Source organism: Somniosus microcephalus, chromosome 15, assembly GCF_052327205.1.
Source record: "Somniosus microcephalus isolate GS21.2 chromosome 15, FLI_Smic_1.0, whole genome shotgun sequence".
Classification (NCBI taxonomy): Eukaryota; Metazoa; Chordata; class Chondrichthyes; order Squaliformes; family Somniosidae; genus Somniosus; species Somniosus microcephalus.
Genome location: NC_141001.1, coordinates 34,792,346 through 34,814,116, shown reverse-complemented (window position 1 = coordinate 34,814,116; position 21,771 = coordinate 34,792,346). Strand labels below are relative to the sequence as shown.

The following is a 21,771-nucleotide window of genomic DNA, read 5'->3' as shown; positions in this document are numbered from 1 at the left end:
ATTAACAAACAACTGCTTGGACAAGGGAGATGAAAAATGAGAGAGTTCCAGCTCCTGATCACTATCCAGTAATTCCTGCTGGAACGAGCATTCACGGAAAAGCTTCGCATAGTTGAATAGCCTGCTGGCATTCAGTATCCAGGTTCATGCTGAAGAATACTATACTACCCCACAAAGAACTGTGGACCTCACATGTAAATAAACGCGACAAATGATGGTATAAAGGTTTGTAGATTTATCAACAGCTTTGTTCTTCAGCATTGTATTATTCATGGAGGCCACTGGGTTGCTCGACTATTCTGTCCACTGTCCCCACCCCCATCCTTATCACGGTGCTATGGGTAGACAATGACCCACTCCTCCCTCCATGATAGGTAAGCTCCCTAACTATGTTTAAAAGGGACAGCTGGAATCAGATTTTATAAAAAGATTTATTTTCACATACTGTACATCTTTTCAACATTACATATAACTGATCTGGAACACATTTCTTATAGAAAGACTTCAAGCATCAACAGTCACCTATGGAACCAAACTCAAAATATTAGATAATACCACATGATTGCGAGCCCATAGGAATGTAGTCCCTGTGCCTGGATCTGGGGTTTACAGGATGGCGTCCTTTCACTTTAACCTCGAGATTTGACCAAGACCACCAGGACAGTATGAGATTGTTTATACTGTCAGGCCAGAGCTGGAGCAATCTCAATTGTGTTGATCCGGAGAACAGTCTGAGGTTGCACATTTACTGTAAAAGAAGAAAAAAAACATGATCATCCCATTTAAATGAAACCTCAAGATACTAGTGGAAAACTTTTAAGGGATTTTAAAAAAAGCTAGAAAAATATATATAAATTAAAAGCCTAATATCAAGAATTAGGACCATGGACCAAAGAGGTAAACATAAAGAAAGAAAAATGCTTCAAACAAGGGAATCCATGAGGGAAGATAAATAGATTCAGTACAAAATTAAACAAGATAATTATAAACAAAGTTAGGAATGGCATATAAAAATAAAAACATTATTTTAGGCAGTAAATGGAATACAAAGTCATATTAAGGTTTGTAACGAGCAATTTTTTTTAGTATCAATCATTATTGCTGCTTCAAAGTGAATGTATCAGTGCATGCTGTCAAATGCATAAAGTAAGGGACACAAATATGCTACGTAAAGGCTGATCTAGGCACCAGAGGGATTTTACACTCTTCTGTGCCGAGGGAGTGACACAAGCAGCAAAACTGAATTCTACACTGATTTTTGCAGAAGAACCTTCTAAGTACACTTACAGATAAAACATTAATTTTAGTTACAATACATTAAAAGCAAAATATTTGTTCATTTCTAAAATATTGCGGATCTTTACTTACTCCTTGTTCTATGGTAACGCTTTCTCCGTTTGAATCTGAAGTGTACTCTAGGCCAAGATTCGGTCTTCTCAATGACTGTTGCCTCCACTCGTACAAGGTCTCGCCTAAGAACAAGTTGCATTTATATAGTGCCTTTAACGTAGTAAAACGTCCCAAGGCACTTCACAGAAGTGCTTCACAAGTGAAACAGACACCAGATTTTGGGCCTCACCATGACTCAATTGTGATTACATCAAATTAATCTTTTAAAAGGCACATGTGTGCTAACCAGCAGCCCTAAGCATTTTGAGCCAGTGCAAACTTTGCTCAATGTTTAAAGGTTTAAAATAGGGAGCAACCATGCATGAAAAGGCTCCATCAGTCAGACTTGATGACCTGAAGTCATTTTCAAGTTTGATAAAATTCTTAATACTGTAGAAGTTTAATAGGCATCGCAAATCGATTTTTATGGGTACAATTGTATGGAGGTATTGTTCCCAGCTTGCCCAATGCCAAAGACTCGAGCTGAATGGAAATCCTGTATCGTGTTTTGTTACAAACTCAAAATATTTCCACATTAACACATCCACATCATATAAGATTGTGAGGGGGCTTGATCGGGTGGATGCGGGGAGGATGTTTCCACTGATGGGTGAGACTAGAACTAGGGGGCATAATCTTAGAATAAGGGGCTGCCCTTTCAAAACTGAGATGAGGAGAAAGTTCTTCACTCAGAGGGTAGTAAATCTATGGAATTTGCTACCTCAGAGAGCTGTGGAAGCTGCGACATTAAATAAATTTAAAACGGAGATAGACAGTTTCCTAGCTGGTAAGGGAATTAGGGGTTACGGGGAGAGGGCAGGGATGTGGACGTGAGTCTAGGTTTGGATCAGCCATGATCCTATTGAATGGCGGAGCAGGCCCGAGGGGCCGTATGGCCTACTCCTGCTCCTACTTCTTATGTTCTTATTACAACGGTAGTGGTTAAAGGCAAACTGTTGGTTCCTAGTGTGTCTGTTTATAAACGGGCACCCAAAGAATAACGAAAGGAAATCACTTGTCAGAAGAACAAGTTCACTACAAAGTTAAGACTGGCTGCAAAGCACATCTCCCAAATAAGTCACCAAGTACGTCAGCATGAGTAAAGAGCTGTGAGCAAGTCTTTGCCCTGTTCACCTACATACAGAACAGTACATGCCACTTGGGGAATGAGAGGGGAAATTAACTACAATGTGGAATAAAAATACATTTTAAAACAGTTACTACATAAGTGAAAATGGTCATAAACTAATTTAATTATTTAGCTCTTCCTGGATACACTGCAAAAGTCATGGGTGCTCTCCGTATGTTAAGTGCGTAGATAGTTTAAATAAGATTCATTTTCGTGTATTAGTGAATCATGTTTATTTTTATAAACTAAAACTTACCCAAGAAGTGGCCTTCCGATTAGCGTGAAGTCATCCCCACCAACTAACAGAACCTACAAAAAATACACACAGCATGCATTTTTAAAAACATCACACTGACACTTAGCATTTCTCAAAATGCATTTCTGTTCTTTACAGGGTGGTGATTAGTTAAGATCAGAGCTCCCCAGCAAATATGAAGATACTTTTTTTCTGATTAGATGGACTATGCATATTTTCATAAGGTCACGCTCATTCCCTTACCTTCTCTAACCTGATCCTATCTCCACAGTCTGCTTCAATATGATTTTCTATCAGGATCAAGTCTTCGTTGGTTACTTTCCATTGCCGACTAGCAAAGTGGACGACTGCAAACAATCTGCTGTACTCTCCCGTGGAGATCAGAGTCTTTACATTCTGTACAACCTCTGCAAACAAAACACAGCTAACTGACCAAATTGGTCTTTTGGCACAGATTGCAGATATAACTTTCAGAAATCTGCTCCCACATCAGTCAACACAGCTCCATGATAGCTTAATGGGCAAAATCAGATTTTATCTTTTGTGATTCTTCAATAGGAATGAATATCAAATTATATCCAAGTGCTGCTCTAGCAGGGGTGGGTAATATGAGATTATGCCTCAAGTGCTTTATGGGGAGTATCTATCAGATTATACGTTAATGGGGATGTCTATCAGATAATGCTTGTGCTTTAGCCAAAGTGCATAATTTTAAATTTTACCTATGTGGTGTTTTGCCTCTTCTTCAGGATCCGGCAATTTGACCTCAGGCCATGGCGGTTTTGACAATGATGTTACTGCATCTTTTCTGTTAGATTTAATTTACAATGACATAATATCAAATCACCAGTAAATTTAATTAACACATTCTTTGTTATAAACATCAAACTTATGAAATCCAAGGGAAGTACTGAACTACTATATTGAAGCCTTTAAAAATGATTTTTCAGTTTATTAAGACAAATGCATTCAAAGCCATTTTAATGAGGTATAAACAGATTTTGCAATTAAAAAATGACAGGCTTTATTTCTGGTAGTATAGTAAATGCTATATAGGGGAAAAAATTCAGTTGGTTAGCACCTCCGGCTGGCGCTAACGGGACGCTGGTACAGTAGCGCCGGGGTGAGGCGAGTCCGGCGGCGCATGGCAAATCCGGACCCCCCGTTGCGCCGCCGTTATGAGGTAGCGCCGGGGACTTCAATGCCAGGCAGATCGTGACGTCAGTGAGTGTACAACGCTCACTGGGTGCCCAATCTGCCAAATTCATTATGGACACTTACCTTTGCGCCTCGACCAGACAGCGACAGGGAGAGCAGGCGCTCAGCTGCAGGACGTCGGCTCCAGGGATGTTATATAAAGGCATCCGCATTAATCATTTGCAGGTTAGTTTCTGTGGTCTCTTGTCAGTTTCCGCTAGTGGATAAGTTTGCATGAGTAATTTCAAGGTTCTTTTTTATCAGCAATGTTCTGGCAAGTGCAAAGTGGCTACATTTATTGTTCAAAGATTCAAACTGCTACACTTGCCAACATTAATGGGGGCTGTACTGGCGCCACCTCGCCCTCCAGGAGCTATGCCGGAGGGAGCGTAGGCAGCAAGAAATACGGGAACATGTGCACAGAGGGATGAGGAGGGACATCAGGGCTCTCACCAGGGTGACTTAAACCCCAGATCCCTTTTGCTCACCACGTGCCCATCATACCATCCCTGTGTCTTGCCATATCACAGCATCCTCCTGGGAGCAAAGGTGAAATGAGAGTGACCACAAAATATTGCAAACTCCATGAATAAATTTATGCATAAACATCACATTAATTCTAATAACTAATGATCCTTGTGCCTGCCATAGTTGAATAGCAGTCATTGTGTGCAAGGTGTGAGGTGTGAGTATTGGTAGGTAGAGATTGTTGGAACGTGAGTGCTGGGGGTTTAGTGCTTTGGGCAGTGTGTGAAGCTTGTGGAACAGATGGTGGTATGTAGCATTTGTTGAAGCATTCAATCACCCTGACCACCCGACTGAGCACAGCTGCTTCAGTCCACCGGCTCCCTCTCCTTGTTGTGCTTCTCCTTGCTGAGGTAGCTGCACAGCCAGCAATGCTGAGAATGAGGTGCTGCAGTATCAATGAACCTCCCCTTTCAGTACTGGGAAAAGCCTGTGGCAATGATGAGTTGCGATTACACTGCACCCGATATTGGTCCACCCTTTCAGTGTAACGTCACTGAGCTCGGCCTTTTTAAGACTTGATTTAGCATCCCAATCATTTCTTTGAGCAGTGAGAATGAATTTTGCACGCAGTCTAAAGCATTAGCACCTAGCGCTAATTCTCAAACTTTTCTAAAGATACCGCCCATTCCTGGGTTATAATTTCTTGCCCATAATCTTTAAACTTCATCATTGGATGAGCTTCGTTGGTTTGATAATTTGAAGAGATTATAGGCACTGTGATACATTGTTGCACTGCATGATAAAAAAACTTTTTCTTTTTTTTTACACACCTACAGAAATTATATAAATGGCTTTCAAACTGGATGAATATTGGGAGTTGCCAATTTCTGTCTGGGGCTAGGTGTATTGCACCCCACGAGCAATGTATTGAGAATGCTATCCTATGGGATTTTTTTTGTACTTGTTCATTTAATAGCAGTGTTTTTTGTGCTTCCATACATAAATGGAAAAATGTCTTCTACACGGTTCTCCTTTGGGGAGCTGATATTGGCCAGGAATTTCCTGGAGTGCTGTAATCAGCAAGTTACACTGTAGCTCCTGCCGGTTTGCGTGCTGATTGTCCCGATGCAAATCTTCACAGAAGGTGTGAGTGAAGGATTGATGAGAAGAACGCCCCAGGAGCACGTCAAATACTCGCGTCCACTGTGATCCATCGGCCGTGATTTGCGGCACCTCAAAGCCGTGACCAGAATCCACTGCTGCCATCTTGATCTTTGATGCTCAATTACCTCTGCACTGCCTCACTGATGCTGGCCTTTTTAGCCACATCTCTCTTCGGGTTCACATGGAAGTAATGTTCTACTGGACAGGATAAACTGAAGATGTCAGCAAGAGAGTATGCAAAACAAGGCTGAAAAATCAATTCCAAACAGCAGAGATGAGGCTGCAAAGCTTGAATGGTTCTCCCAGGCTGAGAATCGTGCGAGAGCCATAAATTACATTGCTAGTAGGTGATCTCGGGCCCACCTACGCCATGATTTCTTGGATCAACTGGACATGGCAAGTAAATCCAGGAAATTTGCACTCGCAGCTGAAAATGGGAGGAAATATGATAAATGATGCTTCAGAGATGTTTTGGCGGAGGTCTCGGCGAAGCGGCCAGAGGAGAATATGGAGCAGCGTGAAAACCGGCGTCACTCACGTTACATTTTCTTCGGACTTTTGTGTTGGAAAATGCTTTACGACGTAGGTACACTCCGACTTTCCAGGAAATTCTGGGCCATTGTCTTTCTGAAGTTAGGTCTAGGCGCATCCGGAATCGTGTCAATTTGCAGAAGGACCCCACACAGAAAAGTTTGAAAACCGCTGATCTAAATGCAGAGACAACCAGAGTCTTCAACTGCCAAATAAGGCAATACTCTGCACCAATTAGTAACCGTCATTGTGGGGAACAGGAATTTAATTTGAACAATGTGGTTACACTTTTCTTGCACAGTTTTATATAGCTCAAGCAGAAAATGCAACAACAGATTTTCAAAATTTACAGGATTTACCTAATTTCTTCATTTAAAAACTTTAGAAAGAAACATTGAACATTAAATTAGCCCATAATTCCTGTTAAGATATCATAGAATCATACAGTACAGAAGGAGGCCATTCGGCCCATCGTGCCTATGCCAGCTCTTTGAAAGAGCTAGCTAATTAGTCCCGCTCCCCTGCTCTTTCCCCATAGTCCTGCAAATATTTCCTTTTGAAAGTTACGACTGAATCTGGTTCCACCACTCTTTCAGGCAATGCATTCCAGATCATAACAACTCACTGCGTAATGTTTTTCTCACTGCCCCTCTGCTTCTTTTGCCAATGATCTTATATCCGTGTCCTCTGATTACCACCTCACCCACCAGTGGAAGCAGTTTCTCCTGATGTGCACTGTATGATTGGCTAGGACTTACAAGTATCGACTAAAATGAACAATTTCGCGCCGATTCTCAAATTACCTTGGCTGAAACACGCTGCTCTGAGAACTCTGGTATCTTGCTGCACATGACACTGAAGACACTATAAAAAGAGAATGTTATTTGTTACATACTGTATGCATATAACATTTATATATATCAAAATAGGAAACTGCTTGTTGAATTTGTGTAAACAATTTAAGTCATAAATACTTTTCTGAATAAAGCATGTTCTATTCTCATTGCTTCTCTGAACATTTATACTGAAAAGGAATTTCTATTTTTATGTCTTCCTTTGTTAATCGCTGAGCTCCAACTGTGACTCTTTCTGTCAAATGAAACATTCAAAGTTTTTTTTCCAAAATAAAACTTGCTTTATTCACCTTTCTTCCCATTCAAGGTCAAATTCAAGATGAAGGACTGCTCTATAGAGAGTAGAACATTTTCCTCTACACCCACAGATGTCAAGCTTCTCTATAGAGTGCATAGTTAAATCTTCTACACTGCCTGTATAACACTGTCCATTACACATTAATGTTCTACACACTGCCTGTATAACATTGTCCATTACACATTAATGTTCTACACACTGCCTGTATAACACTGTTCATTACACATTAATGTTCTACACACTGCCTGTATAACACTGTCCATTACACATTAATGTTCTACACTCTGCCTGTATAACACTGTCCATTACACATTAATGTTCTACACACTGCCTGTATAACACTGTCCATTACACATTAATGTTCTACACACTGCCTGTATAACACTGTTCATTACACATTAATGTTCTACACACTGCCTGTATAACATTGTCCATTACACATTAATGTTCTACACACTGCCTGTATAACACTGTTCATTACACATTAATGTTCTACACACTGCCTGTATAACATTGTCCATTACACATTAATGTTCTACACACTGCCTGTATAACATTGTCCATTACACATTAATGTTCTACACACTGCCTGTATAACACTGTCCATTACACATTAATGTTCTACACACTGCCTGTATAACATTGTCCATTACACATTAATGTTCTACACACTGCCTGTATAACATTGTCCATTACACATTAATGTTCTACACTCTGCCTGTATAACACTGTCCATTACACATTAATGTTCTGCACTCTGCCTGTATAACATTGTCCATTACACATTAATGTTCTACACTCTGCCTGTATAACACTGTCCATTACACATTAATGTTCTGCACTCTGCCTGTATAACACTGTCCATTACACATTAATGTTCTACACACTGCCTGTATAACACTGTCCATTACACATTAATGTTCTACACACTGCCTGTATGACACCGTCCATTACACATTAATGTTCTACACACTGCCTGTATAACATTGTCCATTACACATTAATGTTCTACACACTGCCTGTATAACATTGTCCATTACACATTAATGTTCTACACACTGCCTGTATAACACTGTCTATTACACATTAATGTTCTACACACTGCCTGTATAACATTGTCCATTACACATTAATGTTCTACACACTGCCTGTATAACACTGTCCATTACACATTAATGTTCTACACACTGCCTGTATAACATTGTCCATTACACATTAATGTTCTACACACTGCCTGTATAACACTGTTCATTACACATTAATGTTCTACACATTGCCTGTATAACATTGTCCATTACACATTAATGTTCTACACTCTGCCTGTATAACACTGTCCATTACACATTAATGTTCTACACATTGCCTGTATAACATTGTCCATTACACATTAATGTTCTACTCTGCCTGTATAACATTGTCCATTACACATTAATGTTCTACACTCTGCCTGTATAATATTGTCCATTACACATTAATGTTCTACACTCTGCCTGTATAATATTGTCCATTACACATTAATGTTCTACACATTGCCTGTATAACATTGTCCATTACACATTAATGTTCTACACATTGCCTGTATAACACTGTCCATTACACATTAATGTTCTACACATTGCCTGTATAACACTGTCCATTACACATTAATGTTCTACACTCTGCCTGTATAACACTGTTCATTACACATTAATGTTCTACACATTGCCTGTATAACATTGTCCATTACACATTAATGTTCTACACATTGCCTGTATAACACTGTCCATTACACATTAATGTTCGACACTCTGCCTGTATAACATTGTCCATTACACATTAATGTTCTACACTCTGCCTGTATAACACTGTCCATTACACATTAATGTTCTACACACTGCCTGTATAACACTGTCCATTACACATTAATGTTCTACACACTGCCTGTATAACACTGTTCATTACACATTAATGTTCTACACACTGCCTGTATAACACTGTCCATTACACATTAATGTTCTACACACTGCCTGTATAACACTGTCCATTACACATTAATGTTCTACACACTGCCTGTATAACACTGTCCATTACACATTAATGTTCTACACACTGCCTGTATAACACTGTCCATTACACATTAATGTTCTACACATTGCCTGTATGACACTGTCCATTACACATTAATGTTCTACACTGCCTGTATAACACCGACCATTACACATTAATGTTCTACACACTGCCTGTATAACACTGTCCATTACACATTAATGTTCTACACACTGCCTGTATAACACTGTCCATTACACATTAATGTTCTACACTCTGCCTGTATAATATTGTCCATTACACATTAATGTTCTACACATTGCCTGTATAACACTGTCCATTACACATTAATGTTCTACACATTGCCTGTATAACACTGTCCATTACACATTAATGTTCTACACACTGCCTGTATAACACTGTTCATTACACATTAATGTTCTACACTCTGCCTGTATAACACCGTCCATTACACATTAATGTTCTACACACTGCCTGTATAACACCGTCCATTACACATTAATGTTCTACACACTGCCTGTATAACATTGTCCATTACACATTAATGTTCTACACACTGCCTGTATAACATTGTCCATTACACATTAATGTTCTACACACTGCCTGTATAACATTGTCCATTACACATTAATGTTCTACACACTGCCTGTATAACACTGTCCATTACACATTAATGTTCTACACACTGCCTGTATAACACCGTCCATTACACATTAATGTTCTACACACTGCCTGTATAACACTGTCCATTACACATTAATGTTCTACACACTGCCTGTATAACACTGTCCATTACACATTAATGTTCTACACACTGCCTGTATAACACCATCCATTACACATTAATGTTCTACACACTGCCTGTATAACACTGTCCATTACACATTAATGTTCTACACACTGCCTGTATAACACTGTCCATTACACATTAATGTTCTACACACTGCCTGTATAACACTGTCCATTACACATTAATGTTCTACACACTGCCTGTATAACACTGTCCATTACACATTAATGTTCTACACACTGCCTGTATAACATTGTCCATTACACATTAATGTTCTACACACTGCCTGTATAACACTGTCCATTGCACATTTAGTTCTACACACTGCCTGTATAACACTGTCCATTACACATTAATGTTCTACACTCTGCCTGTATAACATTGTCCATTACACATTAATGTTCTACACACTGCCTGTATAACACTGTCCATTACACATTACATAAATGCATATGGGTTCATTGGCTTTATTAATGGAGGAATAGAGTACAAAAGCAAGGATGTTGTGGAGACAGTCACAGTCATTGTGGAGATGAAGTCCCGTCTTCACACTGAGGACACACTCCATCGTGTTGTGTGGCACGACCACCGTGCTAAATGGGATAGATTCAGAACAGATCTAGCAGTTCAAAAATGGGCACCCATGAGGCGCTGTGGGCCATCAGCAGCAGCAGAATTGTATTCCACCACAATCTGTAACCTCATGGCCTGGCATATCCCTCACTCTACCATTACCACCAAACCAGGGGACCAACTCTGGTTCAACAACGGGTGTAGAAGAGCATGCCAGGAACAGCACCAGGCATCCCTAAAAATGAAGTGCCAGCCTGGGGAAGCTGCAACATAGGACTACATGCATGCTAAAAAGCAGAAGCAGCATGCTATAGACGGGGCTAAGAGATCCCACAATCAACAGATCAGATCAAAGCTCTGCAGTCCTGCCACATCCAGTCGTCAATGGTGGTGGACCATTAAACAACTAACGGGAGGAGGAGGCTCCATGAATATCCCCATCCTTAATGATGGCGGAGCCCAGCATGTGAGTGCAAAAGACAAGGCTGAAGCATTTGCAACCATCTTCAGCCAGAAGTGCTGAGTGGATGATCCATATTGGCCCCCACCATCACAGAAGCCAGTCTTCAGCCAATTTGACTCACTCCATGTGATATCAAGAAACGGCTGAGCGCACTGATACAGCAAAGGCCATGGGCCCCGACAACATCCCGGCTGTCTTGCTGAAGACTTGTGCTCCAGAACTAGCCGCGCCTCTAGCCAAGCTGCTCCAGTACAACTACAACACTGGCATCGATCCGACAATGTGGAAAACTGTCCAGGTATGTCCTGTCCACAAAAAGCAGGACAAATCCAATCCGGTCAATTACTGCCCCATCAGTCTACTCCCAATCATCAGCAAAGTGATGGAAGGTGTTATTGACTGTGCTACCAAGCAGCATTTAATCACCAATAACCTGCTCACTGATGTCCGGTTTGGGTTCCGCCAAGACCACTCGGCTTCAGACCTCATTACAGCCTTGGTCCAAACATGGATAAAGGAGCTGAATTCTAGATGTGAGGTGAGCATTTGACCAAGTGTGGCATCAAGGAGCCCTACTAAAACTGAAGTCAATGGGAATCGGGGGGGGAAACTCTCCACTGGCTGGAGTCATACCTAGCACAAAGGAAGATGGTTGTGGTGGTTGGAGGTCAATCATCATAACCCCAGGACATCGCTGCAGGAGTTCCTCAGCACAGTGTCCTAGGCCCAACCATCTTCAGCTGCTTCATCAATGAACTTCCCTTCAACATAAGATCAGAAGTGGGAATGTTCACTGATGACTGCACAGTGTTCAATGCCATTCACAACTCCTCAGATAATGAAGCAGTCCATGTCCGCATGCAACAAGAGGGTGCGGAATTCCTAAATGCATCCAGGAGAACTTTTTTAGCCAGTATGTAGCAAGCCCAACAAGGGAGGAGGCAGTTCTGGACTTAGTTTTAGGGAATGAAGCTGGGCAGGTAGGTGGTGTATCAGTGGGGGAGCATTTTGGTGCTAGTGACCATCATTCTGTTAGATTTAAGGTAGTTATGGAAAAGGACAAGGATAGACCAGGAATAAAAATAAAATAAAAATTCTAAATTGGGGAAAAGCAAATTTTGCTAAGTTCAGAGGGGATTTATCCATAGTTGACTGGAAACAGCTACTTGGAAGGTAAATCAGTGTCAGAGCAGTGGGAGGCATTCAAGGAGGAGATCCGGAGGGTTCAGACCAAATATGTGCCCTTAAAGAAAAAAGGTGGGACTAACAAATCTAGAGCCCCCTGGATGTCTAGAGACATACAGGGTAGGATAAAGAAAAAAAGGGAGGCGTATGACAGATACCGAGGGCTAAATACTCCAGAATCTTTAGAGGAGTACAGAAAGTGCAGGGGTGCAATTAAAAAGGATATTAGGAAAGCAAAGAGAGAGCATGAAAAATTCTTGGCGAGTAAAATCAAGGAAAACCCAAAGATGTTTATAAATATATTAAGAGTTAGAGGATAACTAAAGAAAGGGTAGGGCCTATTAGAGATCATGAGGGTAATCTGTGTGTGGAGGCGGGAGACGTCGGTAGGGTTCTTAATGAATACTTTGCGTCTGTTTTCACAAAGGAGAGGGGCGAGGCAGACATTGTTATCGGGGGGAGGAGTGTGAAATATTAGATGAAATAAACATAGTGAGAGAGGAAGTATTAAGGGGTTTAGCAGCTTTAAAAGTGGATAAATCCCCAGGCCCGGATGAAATGTATCCCAGGCTGTTAAGCGAAGCAAAAGAGGAAATAGCAGAGGCCCTGACCATCATTTTTCAATCCTCTCTGGCTTCAGGTGTGGTGCCGGAGGACTGGAGGACTGTTAATGTGGTACCCTTGTTTAAAAAGGGAGAAACGATAGACCGTGTAATTACAGGCCAGTCAGCCTAACCTCGGTGGTGGGAAAATTATTGGAAAGAATTCTGAAGGACAGGATAAATCTTCATTTAGAAAAACACAGATTAATCAAGGACAGTCAGCATAGGTTTGTTAAGGGAAAATCGTGTCTGACAAACTTGACTGAATTTTTTGAGGAGGTAACGAGGAGGGTAGATGAGGGTAGTGTGTTTGATGTAGTGTATATGGACTTTAGCAAGGCTTTTGATAAGGTTCCACATGGCAGACTGGTCACGAAGTTAAAAGCCCATGGGATCCAGGGCAAAGTGTCAAGTTGGATTCAAAACTGGCTCGGAGACAGGAAGCAGAGGGTAATGGTTGATGGGTGTTGTTGTGACTGGAAGGCTGTTTCCAGTGGGGTTCCACAGGGCTCAGTACTAGGTTTCTTGCTTTTTGTGGTATATATCAATGATCTAGACTTGAATATAGGGGGTATGATTAAGAAGTTTGCAGATGATAGTAAAATTGGCTGTGTGGTTGATACTGAAGGAAGCTGTAGACTGCAGGAAGATATCAATAAATTGGTCAGGTGGGCAGAACAGTGGCAAATGGAATTAAATCTGGAGAAGTGTGAGGTAATCCACTTGGGGAGGGCTAACAAGGAAAGGGAATACACATTAAATGGTAGGACACCGAGTAGCGTAGAGGAACAAAGGGACCTTGGAGTGCATGTCCACAGATCCCTGAAGGTAGCAGGCCAGGTAGATAAGGTGGTTAAGAAGGCATACGGAATGCTTGTATTCTATACCACGGCTAATAAAGGCAAGAGCTTCAACTGTATAAAACACTAGTTAGGCCTCAGCTAGAGTATTGCGTGCAGTTCTGGTCACCACATTACAGGAAAGATGTGATTGCACTAGAGAGGGTACAGAGGGGATTTACAAGGATGTTGCCGGGAGTAGAGAATCTTAGCTATGAGGAAAGACTGGATAGGCTGGGTCTGTTTTCCTTGGAACAGAGGAGGCTGAGGGGAGACCTTATTGAGGTGTATAAAATTATGAGGGGCATAGGTAAAGTGGATAGAAAGGACCTATTTCCCTTAGCAGAGGGGTCAAAAACCAGGGGTCACAGATTTAAAGTAATTAGGGGAAGGTTTAAGAGTGGATTTGAGGGGAAATTTCTTCACCCAGAGGGTTGTGGGGGGTCTGGAACTCACTGCCTGAAAGGGTGGTAGAGGCAGGAACCCTAACCACATTTAAACGGTACTTGGATGTGCACTTGGGATGCTCTAACCTGCAGGGCTACGGACCAAGAGCTGGGAAGTGGGATTAGGCGGGACAGCTCTTTGTTGGCCGGCGCGGACACGATGGGCCGAAATGGCCTCCTTCCGTGCTGTAACTTTCTATGATTCTATGGACGACGTTCAGGCTTGGGCTGATAAGTGACAGGCAATGACCATCTCCAACAAGCGAGAGTCTAACCACCTCCCCTTGACATTCAACGGCATTACCATCACCGAATCCCCCACCATCAACATCTTGGGGGTCACCATTGACCAGAAACTTAATTGGACTAGCCATAGAAATACTGTGGCAACAAGAGCAGGTGAGAGGAGGTATTCTGCGGTGAGTGTCTCACCTCCTGACTCCCCAAAGCCTTTCCACCATCTACAAGGCACAAGTAAGGAGTGTGATGGAATACTCTCAACTTGCCTGGATGAGTGCAGCTCCAACGGCACTCAAGAAGCTCGACACCATCCAGGACAAAGCAGCCCGCTTGATTGGCACCCCATCCACCACCTTAAACATTCACTCCCTCCACCACTGGCGCACTGTGACTGCAGTGTGTACCATCTACAAGATGCACTGCAGCAACTCGCCAAGGATTCTTCGGCAGCACCTCCCAAACCCGCGACCTCTTCCACCTAGGAGGACAAAGGCAGCAGGTGCATGGGAACACCACCACCTGCAAGTTCCCGTCCAAGTCGCACACCATGCTGACTTAGAAGTATATCGCCGATCCTTCATCGTCGCTGGGTCAAAATCCTGGAACTCCCTCCCTAATAGCACTGTGGGAGTACCTTCACCACACAGACTGCAGCGGTTCAAGAAGGCGGCTCACCACCACCTTCTCAAGGGCAATTACGGATGGGCAATAAACGATGGCCTTGCCAACGACTCCCAAATCCCATGAACGAATAAAAAAAAATGTTATGCTAAACATTTATAAAACACAGGTTATACCTCAGGTGGAGTATTGCATTCAATTCCTGGGCACCACACTTTAGGATGGCAATGCCTTGGAGAGGTGCAGAAGGGAATTACTAGAATGGTACCAGGGATGAGGGACTTCAGTCATGTGGAGACAGTAGAGAAGCTGGGGTTGTTCTCCTTAGAGCAGAGAAGGTTAAGAGGAGATTTGATCGAGGTTTTCAAAATCATGAAGGGTTTTGATAGAGTAAATAAGGACAACTGTTTTCAGTGGCAGAAGGGTCGGTAACTAGAGGACACAGATTTAAGGCGATTGGCAAAAGACCCAGAGGCGACATGAGGAAACACTTTTTTTTTTTTTAAATAGAGTTATTGTGCTCTGGAATGCACTGCCTGAAAGGCTGGTGGAAGCAGATTCAAATAGTAACATTCAAGAGAGAATTGGATAAATACTTGAAGGGAAAAAAGTTTGCACGGCTATGGGGAAAGAGCAGGGGAGTGGAATTAATTGGATAGTCCTACCAAAGAGCCTGCACGGGCACGATGGGCCAAATGGCCTCCTTCTGTGCTGCATCATTTTATGATTCTATTCTATGATTAATATATCTGCACTCAACAACAATAACTTGTATTTATATAGCACCTTTAAAGTAGTAAGACAAAAAATTTGACACTGATCTACGTAAGGATAAATTAGGACAGGTGACCAAATGCTTGGTCAAAGAGATAGGTTAAAAGGAGCGTCTTAAAGGAGGAGAGAGAGGTAGCGAGGCGGAGAGGTTTAGGCAGGGAATTCCAGAGCTTAGGGCCGAGGCAACAGAAGGCACGGCCACCAATGGTTGAGCAATTATAATCAGGGATCCTCAAGAGGGCAGAATTAGAGGAGCGCAGATATCTCGGGGGGGTTGTGGGGCTGAAGGAGATTACAGAGATAGGGAGGGGTGAGGCCATGGAGGGATTTGAAAACAAGGATGAGAATTTTGAAATCGAGGTGCTGCTTAACCGGGAGCCAATGTAGGTCAGCGAGCACAGGGGTGATGGGTGAACGGGACTTGGTGCAAGTTAGGACACGGGCAGCCGAGTTTTGGATGACCTCAAGTTTACGTGAGGTAGAATGTGGGAGGCCAGCCAGGAGTGCGTTTGAATAGTCAAACTAGGGGTAAGAAAGGCATGGATGAGGGTTTCAGCAGCGGATGTGCTGAGCTCTGGAACAGTTCCCATGGATTGGAGGGTAGCTAATGTAACCCCACTATATAAAAGTCAAGATGGCGACCGAGACGGTCCGGTGCTAGCGCGCTCTCCCTGCTTCGGGCGGCCCGCTCTCGCCGCTCGCTCCCGCAACCGGAGCGAGGTGTTCGGCGAGTCGGGCAGAGGCAGCGCAGTGCATTGAGCAGCAGCAGCAGCCACGTCGACCCGCTAGAGCTCGTCAGCCGGCAGCTCCTCAGCGGGAAGGTATTCCGACTGGGAGGAGGGGAGCCGAGCATGGCGGCCAGAGGCCGGACCGGAAGCGGGAGAAGCAGGCCCCGGGCCGTCGGACCGTGGAGCTGGCGATGGTGAGGTGGAGGCCGCTGCGACCGGACGATGTGTTCGGTGAGTCGGGCGGAGGCAGCGCAGCGCATCGAGCAGCAGCCACGACGACTCGCAGTCCGACTGGGAGGAGGGGAGCCGGGAATGGTGGCCAGAGGGTGAGCGGGAGAAGCAGGCCACCACACGTGGAGCCGAGCCGGCAACAGTGAGGAGGAGGCCGTGGTGACGAGGAGGACAGAGCGGCTGAGGGACATCGTGCTCCCACTGCCAGTGGATGCCAAAGAATTGACTTTCTGAACACGACGCTCTAAGAATAGCTGACGTGTCCCTACGGGGAGTAAGCATTCCATTGTACTAGTTACATATGGCAAATAAAATTGAATTGAATTGTATTTAAAAAGGTGGTAGACAGAAAACGGGGAATTGTAGACCAGTAAACCTGACATCGGTAGTGGGAAAAATGCTAGAGTCCATTATAAAGATGTAATAGTAGAGCACTTGGAAAGCAGTGACAGGATCGGACAAAGTCAACATGGATTTACAAAAGGTAAATCGTGCTTGACTAATCTACTGGAATTTTTTGAGGATGTAACTGGTGGAATAGATAAGGGAGAACCAGTGGATGTGGTGTATTTGGACTTTCAGAAGGCTTTCGATAAGGTCCCGCATAAGAGATTGGCGTGCAAAGTTAAAGCACGTGGGATTGGGGGTAAGGTACTGACTTGGATAGAGAACTGGTTGGCAGACAGGAAGCAAAGAGTGGGAATAAACGGGTATTTTTCCGAGTGACAGGCAGTGACTAGTGGGGTACCGCAGGGATCGGTGCTAGGACCCCAGCTATTCACAATATATATAAATGGTCTAGACGAGGGAACTAGATGTAATATCTCCAAGTTTGCAGACGACACAAAGCTGGGTGGGCGTGTGTGCTGTGAGGAGGATGCCGAGAAACTCCAGTATGATTTGGACAGGTTGGGTGATTGGGAAGATTCATGGCAGATGCAGTATAATGTGGATAAATGCGAGGTTATCCACTTTGGTGGCAAAAAAAGGAAGACAGATTATTGTCTGAACGGCAATAGATTGGGAAAAGGGGAAGTGCAATGAGACCTGGGTGTCCTTGTGCACCAGTCGCTGAAGGTAAGCATGCAGGTGCAGCAGGCGGTTAAGAAGGCAAATGGTATGTTGGCCTTCATAGTGAGAGGATTTGAGTACAGGAGCAAGGATGTCTTGCTGCAATTGTACAGGGCCTTGGTGAGACCACACCTTGAGTATTGTGTGCAGTTTTGGTTGCCTTATCTGAGGAAGGGTGTTCTTGCAATGGAGGGAGTGCAGCGAAGATTCACCAGACCGATACCTGGGATGGCAGGAATGACGTATGAAGAGAGGTTGGGTCGATTAGGCTTATATTCGCTAGAGTTTAGAAGAATGAGAGGGGATCTCATTGAAACGTATAAAACTCTAACAGGACTAGACAGACTAGATGCAGGAAGGCTGTTCCGATGGTGGGGGAATCCAGAACCAGGGGTCACAGTCTTAGGATAAGGGGAAAGCCATTTAGGACTGAGATGAGGAGGAATTTCTTCACCCAGAGAGTGGTGAACCTGTGGAATTCTCTAACACACAAGGCAGTTGAGGCCAATTCATTAAATATATTCAAGAAGGAGTTAGATATATTTCTTAAGGCTAAAGAGATCAAGGGATATGGGGAGAAAGCAGGGACAGGGTACTTAATTTGGATGATCAGCCATGATCTCATTAAATGGCGGAGCAGGCTCGAGGGGCCGAATGGCCTACTCCTGCTCCTATTTTCTTATGTTTATATGCAAGGGCGGAGACAGGCGATGTTACGGAGGTGGAAGTAGGCGGTCTTTGTTATGCTGCGGATATGTGGTCGGAAGCTCATTTCAGGGTCATGTATGACACCAAGGTTGCGAACAGTGTGGTTCAACCTCAGACAGATGTTAGATAGAGGGATGGAGTTAGTGGCTAGGGAACGGAGTTTGTGGCGGGGACCAAAAACAATGGCTTTGGTTTTCCCAATATTTAATTGGAGAAAATTTTTGCTCATCCAGAACTGTATGTCGGACAAGCAGTCTGATAATTTAGACACCGTGGAGGGGTCGAGAGAGATGGTGGTGAGGTAGAGCTCGGTGTTGTCTGCGTACATGTGGAAACTGACGCTGTGTTTTCGGATGATGTCACCAAGGGGCAACATGTAGATGAGAAATAGGAGGGGGCCAAGGATAGATCCTTGGGGGACACCAGAGGTAACGATGCGGGAGCAGGAAGAGAAGCTGTTGCAGGTGATTCTCTGGTTACAGTTAGATAGATAGGAATGAAACCAGGCGAGTGCAGTCCCACGCAGCTGGACGACAGTGGAGAGGCGTTGGAGAAGGATGGCGTGGTCAACCGTGTCAAAGGCTGCAGACAAGTCAAGAAGGACGAGGAGGGATAGTTTACCTTCGTCACAGTCACAAAGAATGTAATTTGTTACTTTGATGAGAGCCGTTTCGGTACTTTGGCAAGGGCGGAAACCTGATTGGAGCGATTCAAACATGGAATTGCGGGAAAGATGGGCACTCTGTATAACTGTCCATTATACTACAGTAAAAGTCCACAAGACAAGCCCACAAAGTGCATTATTATTACTGAATAGACATGTCATATAATGAGCAAACTAGCCACATTTTGTCTAAATTATCAGTGGTTTCATCTCAGGCTGTGCCAGTGAATCACATTTTGTATAGGTGCCAATCTCCCACCAAAGCAGTCACAATCAGAACTATCCAAGGGAATGCTCTGAAATAAACAATATTAGTTTATAATGTGACATATGATGATCTCCCAAATAACAGACATATTCTATAGCAACTTCCTCTAATACAGGATTACCACCTTTTGCCAAAAATAAACTTGGGATTGAATTCCCACCTAAAGCTGCTTTGGTGGCTTATACCAAAGCCTCCACGTGGGGCAGCATACATTGTGGCAGAACCTACATCAAGCACACGCTGATGTAACAGGAATCACATACAGCCTCTCACATGATGATGTGATGCCAACATGGCATCAGGATCACGGAAAAATGAATTCCGCAGAAACAGAAGAAGTAGAATTATAACCCTTTTGCTTACCAGGAGGGTTGCAAGCCCTGCATCATAATAGACGTAGGAATTATAAAAGTTGCCCCTTTTTTGCCTGTTAGTTGATCTCAGTTGAAGTGGGCAGTTTGACTCAGTGGTCGCACTTTCACCTCTGAGTCAGAAGGTCATGGGTTTAAGTCTCACTCTAGAGACTTGAGCACAAAATCTAGGCTGACACTCCCAGTGCAGTACTGAGGGAGTGCTGCATTGTTGGAGGTGCTGTCTTTCAGATGAGACGTTAAACCGAGGCCCCGTCTACTCTCTCAGGTGGGTGTAAAATATCCCATGGCACTATTTTTTAACAGCAGGGGAGTTATCCCCGGTGTCCTGGCCAATATTTATCCCTCAATCAGCATCACAGATTATCTGGTCATTATCACATTGCTGTTTGTGGGAGCTTGCTGTGCGCAAAATTGCCTGCCTCATTTCCTACAACAGTGACTACACTTCAAAAAGTACTTCATTGGCTGTAAAGCGCTTTGGGACGTCCTGAGGTTGTGAAAACTCTTATCACCACCTCTCCCCTGGGTTGGGGAGAGGGTAACTGGGGCTCCTCCTACTATCCCAGCCACACTTTCTGTGGAGCCCAGGCAGAGTGTCCCGTCCCACTCCGGCTGCAATAACCTGCCCACACCCGCTGCCTGACCCCCCCCCCCCCCCCCGAGGGATCCCCGGCCTGGCGCTGCCTCCTCAGGGGACTCCGGCCCTACAGCCGGCCGAGGGCTTAGTCCCGGGTTCATTCCTCTTACCGGCGGCTCGGACTCGGCCCCGGCTCCAGCTCCCGAGCAGCCGCGCACAGATGGCCGCCATCTTCCCGGCGGAAAGACGTCAGCGGGGGAGAGAAAAAGCGGACGGACTGTGAGGGGAAGAGATAGAGGGACGGACATAAACGGGGTGCGGGTAAGTGAACCCGGGGAGGGCCCCAGCACTGAGGGCCGGGGAAGACTTGGATCCTCTCTATATATTAACCTGGAATGGACACTGTTGTACAGAGTGTGGGATATCAATGTGCTCTTTTTGACCATAAATCTCACTCTTAATATCTCAACGATTTGACTTATTGATGATATAGAATCATAGAAATTTATAGAGTCATAGAAATTTACAGCACAGAAGGAGGTCATTCAGCCCATCGTGTCTGTGCTGGCTGGAAAAGCGCTATCCAGCCTCATCCCACTTTCTAGCACTTGGTCTGTAGCCCTGTAGGTTACGGCACTTCAAGTGCAGATCCAAGTACTTTTTAAATGCAATGAGGGTTTCTGCCTCTACCACCCTTTCAGGTAGTGAGTTCCAGACTCCCACCACCCTCTGGGTGAAAAAAGTTCTCCTCAACTCCCCTCTACTCCTTCTATCAATTACTTTAAATCTATGCCCCCTGGTTATTGACCTTTCTGCTAAGAGAACTAGGTCCTTCCTAGTCTTGACAAAGGGTTCACCTGAAACGTCGACTCTATTTTCTCTCCAGGGATGTTGCCTGGCCTGCTGAGTTTTTCCAGCATTTTCTGTTGTCATTTAGGTCCTTCCTATCCACTCTATCTCGGCCCCTCATAATTTTATACACCTCAATTATGTCTCCCCTCAGCCTCCTCTGTCCCAAAAAAAACAACCCCAACCTATCCAACCTTTCCTAATAGCTAAACTTCTACAGTCAATCACAGAATCACAGAAACCCCACAGTGCAGATAGAGGCCATTTCGGCCCATCGAGCCTGCACCGACACATATCCCACCCGATCCCCGTAACCTCTACATCAACACATATCCCACCCTATCACCGTAACCCCACGTATTTAATCCCCCTAACACTAGGTCAATTTATCATAGCCAATCAACCTAACCCGCACATCTTTGGACTGTGGGAGGAA

The 21,771-nt window shown here is 43.9% G+C and overlaps 2 protein-coding genes across 3 annotated transcripts in view; one reads left to right on the top strand and one right to left on the bottom strand.

Annotated features, from left to right (window-relative positions):
- Nucleotides 1–412: 412 nt before the first annotated feature.
- Nucleotides 413–20,794, bottom strand: mrpl21 (mitochondrial ribosomal protein L21). Of its 2 annotated transcripts, XM_086007638.1 has the most exons (7): nt 20,657–20,743; nt 6,938–6,998; nt 3,497–3,582; nt 3,018–3,181; nt 2,775–2,827; nt 1,369–1,472; nt 413–748 (listed from the first exon to the last, which is right to left on the bottom strand). In XM_086007638.1, the coding sequence occupies exons 1-7, from the start codon at nt 20,715–20,717 to the stop codon at nt 684–686; spliced, it is 594 nt and encodes a 197-aa protein (XP_085863764.1). In that variant the 5' UTR covers nt 20,718–20,743; the 3' UTR covers nt 413–683. The 2 variants fall into 2 exon arrangements, with proteins under 2 accessions (XP_085863764.1, XP_085863765.1); XM_086007639.1 differs by lacking the exon at nt 3,497–3,582 and having other exon boundaries at nt 20,657–20,794.
- Nucleotides 20,720–21,771, top strand: part of ighmbp2 (immunoglobulin mu DNA binding protein 2) — an 89,978-nt gene continuing 88,926 nt past the window's right edge. The window contains exon 1 of the mRNA XM_086007637.1: nt 20,720–20,807. The gene's annotated coding sequence lies outside the window, so the exon portion shown is untranslated. The remainder of the gene's footprint in view (nt 20,808–21,771) is intronic.